General features: G+C 40.2%; 1 protein-coding gene across 5 annotated transcripts in view; it reads right to left on the bottom strand.

Moving 5' to 3' along the window:
• The window catches only part of FKBP15 (FKBP prolyl isomerase 15), a 26,112-nt gene that overhangs the window by 14,861 nt on the left and 483 nt on the right, over nucleotides 1-10,768 (bottom strand). For 3 of the 5 annotated variants that reach the window (XM_010720747.3, XM_010720750.3, XM_010720749.3), the window contains exons 2-13: nucleotides 10,123-10,232; nucleotides 9,333-9,423; nucleotides 8,669-8,738; nucleotides 7,474-7,548; nucleotides 6,282-6,380; nucleotides 5,688-5,837; nucleotides 4,591-4,659; nucleotides 3,199-3,342; nucleotides 2,626-2,771; nucleotides 1,819-1,867; nucleotides 1,003-1,122; nucleotides 658-757 (exon numbers count right to left, since the gene is read on the bottom strand). In XM_010720747.3, coding sequence (XP_010719049.1) covers nucleotides 658-757; nucleotides 1,003-1,122; nucleotides 1,819-1,867; nucleotides 2,626-2,771; nucleotides 3,199-3,342; nucleotides 4,591-4,659; nucleotides 5,688-5,837; nucleotides 6,282-6,380; nucleotides 7,474-7,548; nucleotides 8,669-8,738; nucleotides 9,333-9,423; nucleotides 10,123-10,232 — 1,223 coding nt within the window. Of the gene's footprint in view, nucleotides 1-657; nucleotides 758-1,002; nucleotides 1,123-1,818; nucleotides 1,868-2,625; nucleotides 2,772-3,198; nucleotides 3,343-4,590; nucleotides 4,660-5,687; nucleotides 5,838-6,281; nucleotides 6,381-7,473; nucleotides 7,549-8,668; nucleotides 8,739-9,332; nucleotides 9,424-10,122; nucleotides 10,233-10,768 lie in introns of those variants that run through there. The other 2 variants (XM_010720748.3, XM_019621355.1) reach the window with 2 other exon arrangements.

Genomic DNA, 10,768 nt, shown 5'->3' with positions numbered 1-10,768 from the left:
ATCACTGAAAAGACCAAAAATTTAGCACAAGCCTGCCTGTAGTCTTGGGAAAATCAAATGCAGTCAAAGAATTGAGAGTAGGATCAAAGAATAATCTTTCATGGAAATTTCACTTCTAACCACAAGTTCAATTTAGACGAAGCCTTTGTCATACAAAGAAAGGTGCTTTGAATTAACGGATACAAGATGTTACCCAGATGGACTCTGAAGGCTGCTAAGCTGATATTCACTGCTCTGTCATGGAAAAACAGGTCAGGCCTGTTTTTGAACTGCCAGCCTTCTGATGCCCTTTGCTACCATTTCCAACATTTCCAACCAACAGATTTTGCAAGCCACAGAAATTTCAGACATCTCAGAAGACTCAGCACATTAAATGACAGGGTGAAAGGCCAACTCACACATTATTCTGTGATACAGCTGCTTTTCCTCAGGTAGTAATGTGTACACAAGATCATAAAAAAGAAAACAAACTCTAAAGACGTCAGTCTCATGCTTTATGAATTATACCTACAGAGCTTTGGATCAGTACATCTCATCAGAGTTTATCAGTTCCTACTTCAGTTCCTGACAGCAATCTTCTACTCACAGCCCTGGTACTTGAAGCCCACAGCAAAGTGAAATTTCTCCTTTTCCAACACAGCCTCCCCAGCATATTACCTGGTGGTGACACTGTAGGCAGTACTGCGTGAGCTGGCTGTGATGATCTCATGGAAGATGAAACCACTGGTTGTGCTGCCCCTCTCAGTGAATTTGGATCCTAAAAACATTTCTACACATTAAAATGGACATCAAAGAGCAACTTAACAGTTTGAACTGAAGTCTATTTGACACTAGCTGTTACCCAGTTAATCCATTTGAACTACTCAGGAATACTGGAATTACTGAAATTTTTTTGCCACAGAAACAACGTGCATAGAAAGGAGGGCTACTGCTATGAACTCTACTTTAAGCAAGTCACACAGAAGGCATTAAAACAAAATCTCATGTAAGTCATTAATGTACCTCTATTTCTGAGTCACTGGAGTCAAGCTGACTACCTGCTGTCCCAGCAAGGAAGGGCAGCATGGGCTGACCCATTTTAGCCATCCGAGAAATTAGCTTTGCCTTTGCTACGTCTGGATTCTGAAAGAAAACATTTGCAGTTACTCCTCTGTCACTCAGTCCTGTGTCTCCGGATAGTACAGAAGTCTAACTCTGCCAAAGGCCTACATCACTAACTCACCACTTAAAACTCATCTATATAAGCCTGCTTCTTTCCATTTTTCAGTGACTGAAAAACTAACTTTAAGACAAAATGATGGATGTATTAATCTGCCTTACTTTCTATACTTTCCCTCTGGGCTCACATTGCTGCCATTACATAGAAAACTGGCATAAAACAGAGCAATAAACAAGTGGCATGGAACACTTCTTTCTGTAAAAAATGGGTTTTCCAAATTAAGGAAGTCACTCAGCAGCTTTTTCTACCCTCAGACATGCACACAAAGTCTTGATCTCATGTAGAATGTCCCAACCACTCTTTGCTATCCATTTTAAATTTGTCCATTTATATGAGAAGACAATTAGCTTTACAAGAATGCACATGAGCAAAGTGACCTGGCATTCAAGAACAGGAACCAGAACTCAGAACTGGGACTGCAATTCCTCACGTCTTGCTATCTCATTCACAAACCATCTGTTGTTAATAAGGTGAATATTTGAGAGTATCCTGCATGATGTTCGTTTGACCTTCATCAATACTTAATGTAAAGGCGAAAACAACCAAGCTTCCCTACGTAAGGCTTCAAATTAGTTAGGAAACAAAGCAACAGCACTTACTGCTAACTGTTCACTGATGGAGTTGGACTTGGCCCGAACAGCTGGCTCCCTGAAAAGCCAAACAGACATGTTAATAACTGTGGTTAATAAAAACGAAATTTAGGATCTAATATTGTGCTTTTCTAAATAACATCACGTAAACACCCCCCACAAATGTTTCATACAATTCTTATATTTGCTTCCCCTTTACTTTTGGAAGATTCCTTGCAGCATTACTTGTAGATTTCAGAATATCATTACAAGGGAGTTCCGCAGCTGTGAAACAGGTGATTACAGAAAGATGATTTTGGCAATTCCTGTAAAAGCCACATGCTGGTACAAACAATTGTATCCAAATTTATTAACAGGTTTATCTATTGTGTCAAAAAAATGCAAGCACTTAAACTTGAAAATTACTCCCTAAGAAGGACAGTCAACCCATTTGATTAACTGAAGAAAGCAATGTCAGTTTAAGATCTGCAACAGAAGAAGTTAGCTGTGCCCCAAGGCCAGCTCACAGCTACATTGTCACCAGATATGAGAAAGCTTTTTGGTTTTTTTAGCAGTACCCATACAGCTTAACAACACTAGATCTCAGAAACATTGTAGAGCAAACATTTCTTTCATGGGTGCTCATTTCAACTACTTTAAACCTGAAAATCAGCATTCAAGAAGAAAACTTTCTGCAATATTCACCCACATTCCCACACACTGATGGCACAACACTGGCACACAGAGGACGCACATTTGCCAAATAATTGTCTAGGATGTTTATGAGCATTACCATATTTTAATGCAGTGAGTTGTTTTAACAATGCTTCTGCTTACCCAGGCTTTGGCGGTATTGTAGATGGAGGCAATAAAACAGGGTCTGCAGAGAAGCCATCTGAATTAGGCACTGGTGAAGGTGCAAGAGAATCCCTTGAACTAACGCTCTGCCCATCTGAGCCAGAGCCTTCCTTCACTAGCTTGACCTTAAGAAACATTAAATAAAATATTATTCCACACTCCCACAAAGGGATTTTCAGCAACTTGCTTACTTCTGATGACTACTCCTTTGCCAAGTTTATTCACTTCAAGTCAGAACATCTATGACTTGGAACATACAAGAGAACATTTCACCATTTGGAACTGGAGAAGCAAAGTCTTTACAACCTGTCAGTCCTCACTATTTGGAGTTATAATAGCTCACAGGTAAGACAATAAAGAGATCCCAAAACAGCTGGAACAGACATGGCTTAGTAAACAGCCTAGATGGATTGTTTTATTTTCATTTTAAAAGAAATGCATCTTCCTGAGGCATTTTGTTCATAACCGTTTCTAAGCTGCAAACAGCAGGTTTCTGCAGACCATCCAACAACAAAGCAGATGCAAAATAAATACCTGGGAGAAGATACTCACCCGCCTAACCTCAACCTCAAAAACTAAAGTAGAGTCTGGAGGGACACGGCCAGCCACTCCCTGAGTCCCATAGGCCCAGGCTGGAGGAATAATGAGACAGCGCCGTCCTCCTTTCTTCATCCCCATCATTCCTTCTTCCCAGCCCTTTGGTATTCAGGCACCAGAAGAAAAAGCAAACAGCATGACTATTGACATTACAGTTTCTTGTAATGTAATTACACACTGATCAAGACTGCTCCAGGCACCATTTACAGAAGGTTCCAAAGCACAGAGAGCTTCTTGTGAAGTCTTGCTCGATTTTAGCATGCAGCATTAAAACCACGTCTTACATCGAGTCGATGGCCTTTTATAGATTGCAGCATTAACTGAAGAATAAAGATGCAAATCCCACCATGTTCATAATAAAATCAAACAGATACAGTAATCTCCATCACGAAGTTAAGACAAGTTTTACATGTCATAACAGCACTATACAGGAGAAAAAAACAGCATGCAGCATACAGAAATTCTCCATTTGTATGTAGCTTGCAGGACATACAGCATCAATCTCTCTCAACACTCAAAGAACAGGATTCTGATGCATTCAGAGATTACTTCCTAATTGCTATGGTTAGATTTAAAAAGTGCTCACAGACAGTTGTTGTCTGAGACTTAGAAGCCAGAGCAAAGTGTCAAATCAACACTGGCACTTAATAGGAGGCCTATTGTACCAGACAACATTAATAACAAGATGCACAATAAAAAAACCCAACAGAAACAGTGCACCTTTAACAAAGGTCAACTTGTAAAAGGTCAAATGTGAATTATTCAAATAATGGCAGTGACCTGAACAAAAGTAACTGATTCACAATCTGACTTTACAAAAAACCATAAGAGAGTAGCTGGATTGAAAAACTATTACAATTAGTACCCTCTCACAGTTTGATCTGGGGGAGCGGGGAACACTCTAGGCAGTACTACTATCTTTTATTAGGCAATTCTACTACTTGTCAGTTGTCTTCACCTTCTTGTGCCCTTCTTTCAGATGTTAGACCAGAGTTATCTGACCCTCTGCATCTGTGGCACATACATGGAGAGGAATGTAAAGTTCTCAGATTGAATTTCCCCTTTTGGTGTCAAGAAACCCTGTTTCTAAGTAATGGATTAAATCACTTCTGGAATAGCAAGCTCCCTACTTTTAAAATAGGACAACTTTTCATTGTTACTTTGAAGGAGACTTAGACATACCACTCAAATTAAGGAAATACAAATTTGTTGAATAAGTCACCATTATAGCGCTCCTCATTTAATGAAACATGTATGACAGAGTGTGCATGAATCTTGAACAAAGTCTTCAGTAATTCAGAGATTCAAGACAATAGTTTTATTACAGTGAAATGCCAGAAGTTCTACCTTGATGACCTTTCCAGATCCCAGCTTTAGGCGCAACAACTTGTCCTTGTTAACGTTTGAGTCAAACACCTGGAGAGTTGAAGAGCAAAAATACAAAGTCACATTGATTTCTCGACTGTTTCAAGATTCTCAACACTGCTTTACAAATTTCATAAACTCCTACGGCCTCTTATGTGCTATTTCCCTTCCTGCTTCCCTTCCAAAATTTACTCAAAACTAACATAAGACAGAGCACAACTAGAATTTCTAGTCTATTGTATAGCACAATTTCTTGAAGCGAGTGACAGCTGGAGAATCAGACTTTAAAACTGCTTCAAGCTTGATGGTCAGGCCAGGATTGATCCAACAAGAACAACGCACAAACAAACAACTGTCTAGATATTTTGTATTAAAATATCATGATATTATATCCTCCTTAGTCATGAGGAGCTGAACAAATCCTACAACTTAGAAGCAAACTCTGCCATGTGTACCATTGACTTTATGCAGAGAAGCACACCAGTCTGACAGGCATATCCTGATAAAGAAACAAAAAGTACCCCACAGATGAAAAACAAAGGTTTTTTTCTGTTGTTGCTCTTGTTTTTTGTTTTTTAAATACTAAAAGGCTCAACTGCAGATTGATGCAAATGCAAAAAGCTCTTTGCTATGAATTATAGTAATAGTTCAAAGAGAAGTGTTCTAAAGATAACACTTTGGAATCCCAAAGCAAGTCTTTTGCTTTTACTTTTCTGTCCTCTACAGCTTTGTCCTATCCTGCTGGCTTGTAAACAATCTCATCCATTTAACACTTGCAGACGTGCTTTATGTCTTCTTATTACTTCATCATACTGTTTTCAAAATGAGCATAGCTAGCTTCATTGGCCTTTGTCACCACTTTGTTCAGAGTACCTAAGAAATTTGAAAGCATTTCAATCACCTCCTTTGAACAGTAATGAAATCCCTTATTATTCTACACATAATACATTTAATCTCACAACAGGTGAGAAAAATGACTAAAAACATATCTTTAAAGCACCAGTACGATGCTGGAAGTGGCAGATTTCTCCCAGGGACTATCACATCCACACATTAGTAGGTGGCAGAAATGTTTTTACCTGTCCAAGCCCATTGTTCTGGAACAGCCAACCTGTGTAGGCAACCTCCAGAGAGTCCCCTCCTTCGACTCCCTGCCCTTCTCCAAGAAGGAGATCCTGGTAGAGGACTGAATCAAGCACTGGGGAGCTGTTGTATTTGGCAATGCACACCTGCAAAAGGAAGGCACATCAGCATCTTGGCCATTAAAACAGAGTGGCAGGTTCCATCACGACTCCCTTACCCATCTGATGTATTTCTTACTGTACTGATCAAGCACAGGTTATAGATGTGCTCAGGAGGCATTCCTTGTTTCCCTGTGCTAAGTTTTGCAAAACTATATAAATAAAAAAATACCTTTAGAGTCATTGATCTTAAAGTACCTCAGAAACTTGCTAAGAAAATCCATCAGAAATAACAGGCTCCCTGCCTCTAATAAATAAAATTCAGCCAAGCCCTTTGCAAACCTGCCTCAGTCACAATCATGAAGACACAGCTGAACTCCAAGTGAAAAGTAAGATTTCTTTCACCTCCCAGAAGCAAAGAGATGCATCCTAATCTGTCTGCTGTTCAAACAACAAGTAGCAAGTCATATCCTGCACAGAGTGAGTAGTTACCTGTTTACTGAAATCCATTGCTGCCTTTTCTGACTCAAACATGATTGACCAGTTCTGCCTTTGATCATCATAGAATGTGCTGTAATTGTTGGACTGGACCTGTGGGAAAGGAAATCAACCCAATGCTATATGTTAAAAGATGCATTCAATTAATATAAAAATAATTTTTAAAAGCCACATTGTATCCGATAGAAACTTTAAATATGAGCTACTGAGATTAAATAGAGGTAGAAAAAGAAACCTGACACGTTACCACCCAACTTCAGTATGAAGAAATCAGCCCTTATTACTGTGCTCATTATCATGGGAGAAATGTTTCAAATATTCAGTACTTCATAGATGCTGCAGCTTTATTAAGATGGTTCTTTGAAGCTAGGTTCTGTTATACTGAGATTTTCCACTTGTAAGGATTCTCTTTTTCACAAGTGCTGATTACAGCAGGATCTCCACGTGCAACCAGACAGTCACTCAGAACTGAACGCTAAATAAAACATTTCTCCATTGGTTAACTACATACCACTTCAATCTTTCAAAACATATATTCAAAACTTACAGAACTAGACAGCAAGCTAGGATCCTGATCAGACATTTGGATTGGAATTCTGTTATTTCAGAGTGGAATTTCTAATCATCAACCAAGAACTTCCACATCACCATAATAACAAGCTGACAGCAAATCACAACACCCATCTTCTGTAAAATCAGCAGAAAACAGCTTCCTGAGAGATCCCATTTTAGAGCTTACAATGTTTATGTGGTTCTTATCACAAAAATGCTGAGTATCAAGACTCAGAGCGGAAATACTTCCTTGCTATCGCTTCCATCTGCTTGCTCATCTGTATTTTCTGAGTCATTTAACCACAGATAATTAGCAGGAGGAATTTTGTTCTGTTGCTATTCATTTTAGGACTCTAAAACTCAAAAACATCTGTGATCTGGAGGTAAAAATATACCTCCTACAGGTGTACTTTCATTACTAAACCTACTGATTTCATAGGGCTCTGCAAAAGGTAGGTTTAGCAGTCTCTTGTGCAACAATTAGGAGATCAGCATCCCTGTCACTGTGCCATCTCTTGCTACATCAGTCAGGTGTTTGAACTCAAAGGCTATAATCTAAGAAAACACTTCACAGCAAACAGAGGTTCATTCCAAACAATGCAGTGTACCAGATGCTTTTCTAATCCAGCCTTACCGTGAGTACAAAGCCTGGGTGGATCCTTGCAGATGTGATCTGTTGCTGCTGACTGATGTAAAGGAGAATCCTGTACTGGATTCCGTAAAGAATTATGCAGGAGAAAAGAAAAAGAAAAAAAACAACAACAGAAACTGAAAATGTTTTCAATTTGAGTGCACTTAATTCTGAGCCTAACACTACAGCATTACAAAATACACCTTGCAGCATCATTTTTCACAGGAAAAATACTTTACATAATTTTCTAACAGCTATTACGGACACTTGAAAACATGCAAGCAGACAAAATGGTTCAACAATAATTCTCATGCAGTAAGCAAGATGCCTTCACTAATTCTATATTTTTCCATGTGAAGAAAATGTGTGCTAACCTCTCAATACATAAAGCTCATAATGCATGATGTGCAGGAATGTAAAAGACTGAGCACTAACAATAAGTTAGAGGGAGTTATGCAAATATTAAAGAATTCAGAGATAACACTGCACTGACATTTACTATGAGACATGATCTAGTAAGAAAAAAATACTTTCCTTTCTGCACTTATAGCAAGGCTTCTTCACTCAGGAAGTAGTTTAACAAAGTACTTTTTCTGCTGTTGTTCTTGTCAAAGCATAAGTAGCTTAGTGAGACAATATCAGTCAGGGGATAGGAAACACCACAACCAACAACACGAACAGACTGGAGCACGTAAAGTATCCTTTAAATATATCACTTCACTGGACATACAGAGCCATGTTCTTAGACTACTCGGGAAAGAAGGTTTGGAAAGGAGAGATACCAAACCAACAGCACTTAAGGAAAGCATCTCTGTACTACTACACTGATTTGTGTTCTATACTGATTTTCACACACACACAGATTTGTGATCCAGCTGTCAAAGAGCTTCCAAGTAAATCACGACATCAGTTCCACAAACATCAGAAAAGGTGCAGGACCCCAAACAATACAAAATATTTCAGTCTCAATTGAGAAGAGATCTTGCAAAGAAATTTGCAGAATGCAGAAAAGAAAGATGTCATCAAGGTAAATGAGCAAATAAACCAAGGAAGCAGAGAAGCATAAGCAGCAGTGGAACTAAGACCTTCAACATGCAGAGCAAAAGTATCCCCAGTGAGCTCAGAGAAACACTGCTTCATACCAGCACATCCTCAGCATGAAAAATGTCATAGTGAAGCACAGTGAAGTGTTTCTCACCTCTTTAGTAGCATGGCTCCCCACTACAGCTGCTCCATACTTGCCTTGCTTCAAATACTGCCCATTTGTACTGGAAGAGAAGTGAGACACTCAGCTGTGGAACTGCTCCTGCCTCAGATATTTCCCTCTGCTGTTGCTTTTCCTCTTTAGAGTTTAGGTCCCTTTCCTCGTGACCAAAAGTGCCTCAGGCACTTCTGAGCTTAAAGAAACTACAACTTTCTTGCTTACCCACAGATAACAGGAGCATACATTGTGTAGTTTGAGATGGAAATTGCACGTATGCAAGGCAAGCAAGCCTTCACGTGACAGCTGCAGCAAACATACAGTTACACTGCTGTCATTCTATGCTCATGCCTCAGTTTTCCACAAGATGAGACATAACCTTCTGACAGAGCTGGTGAGAAACTGCAGATGTCAGGTCAGCACACTAGCATGCAGTTCCCTGCAACGCACAAACTGAGAACTTGCTGTTTACTTGGCAACTGTGCAGTCCTGAACTGACCCCTTTTTTTGGGCAGAAATTTGCATCAAATTGCAGCATGCAGACAGACTTCTATAAGATGCCTCTTCCTACTTATCCAAAAATACCTGCCCTTATGATTAGTTTCAGTTCCCAGAGACACAGACTCTCAGATACAATGCAGAAAACCACTGCTGCACTTACTATCGATAAGCATGAACCGCAGTGGCCATGAAGACTGATGGTGGTCCTGTAGCTGCTGGGGCCGCGGGGGCCTTCTGGGCTGCCTGACCTGCTGGAGAGCAGAAAGCAGCACTCAGTGACACAGAACTGCCACATCTGCTGGCCAGTGACAAGGTCATGATACATTTCTTCCGCAGAACAAAGTAACTTCAGTGACTGAAGGAACTGGGACTGTTCAGTCTGGGGAAAAGAAGGCTGAGGGGAGACCTTATTGCCCTCTTCCAATATCTGAAAGTGCTTACAGTGAGAGCGGGGTTGGTCTCTTCTCACTGGTGACAGGATGAGGGGAAATGGCCTCAAGTTGTGCCAGGGTAGGGTTAGGTTGGATATCAGGAGACACTTCTTTACAGAAAGGGTTGCTAAGCTCTGGAGTGGGCTGCCCAGGGAGGTGGTTGAGTCCCCATCCCTGATTGTGTTTAAAAACTGTTTGGATGTGGTGCTCATGGACATGATTTAGCAGAGGGTTGTTAGGGCAGTATGGTTATTTCGTGGTTGGACTTGATGATCTTTAAGGTCTTTTCCAATTTGAGTGATTCTGATTCTAACTCAGGAAAAGGACTACAGAGTAATATTCCAAAGTCCCTACAGACTGCAAGAATAACTCAGATGCAGAGAGAGTACTACAGGAAGATAATATCAGCAAAGAAAAGCTAAGTGAATATTTGCAGTGCTGTTCCTCACAAAAGCCCTCATTGAGCCAGGATACCCGCTACAAAGCTGCTCCTGCCACGTGATCAATTCAGTCACTTACCAGCTGCTGTCTGACCCTTCTTGGGCTGCTTTGGTGCAGTGTATTGAAAGAATTCATTTCCCTGGCTTGAGACTGTCTGATCCAGTCCAAAGAGAGAGGCCAATCTCGCACTAGAAACAAAAATGAAGTAACTTACTCTATTTGACGCAGACTTCATAGATAAGGAACACCATTAACTGAAAGTCACATCCCACGCAAAGTGCTTACAGCCATTTCAGACATAAGGTGATGTCTGTTAAGCAGCTCTATAGTTAGACATCCAGTTTTGAAAAAGCAGAACAAAGAAAGAGGGCTGAGCAGCACAACGTGTTTCATTTCCTCAAAAGTGAGCGTAAGAAGCAAAAAAAAAGCCCTGAAGCAACACCAGAAGAAAAGTTACTTTAAAAGCAATAAATAAATAAGACTACCCGCCTATTAAGCAGTGCATTGTTACATTACTGGAAAAAATAACACGTGACAGCAGAGAAGTCATCACTTAGTGCTACAAATCTCAAGGAAACACATCCTCTCAACAAGGCTTAAAGCTCTCCTGGCAGAAGGGCAGGTTTAATACCAGAGGTAAGCCTGCTACTGCTGAAAGACGCATCATTCACAGCTTCGCTGCTTTAAGCCCACTTAAACTTCGCTACTCCGGGTAGTGGGACAG

The sequence above is a fragment of the Meleagris gallopavo genome, chromosome 19, assembly GCF_000146605.3.
Source record: "Meleagris gallopavo isolate NT-WF06-2002-E0010 breed Aviagen turkey brand Nicholas breeding stock chromosome 19, Turkey_5.1, whole genome shotgun sequence".
In the NCBI taxonomy this organism is placed as follows: domain Eukaryota; kingdom Metazoa; phylum Chordata; class Aves; order Galliformes; family Phasianidae; genus Meleagris; species Meleagris gallopavo.
This window is presented reverse-complemented; position numbering and strand designations above follow the sequence as displayed.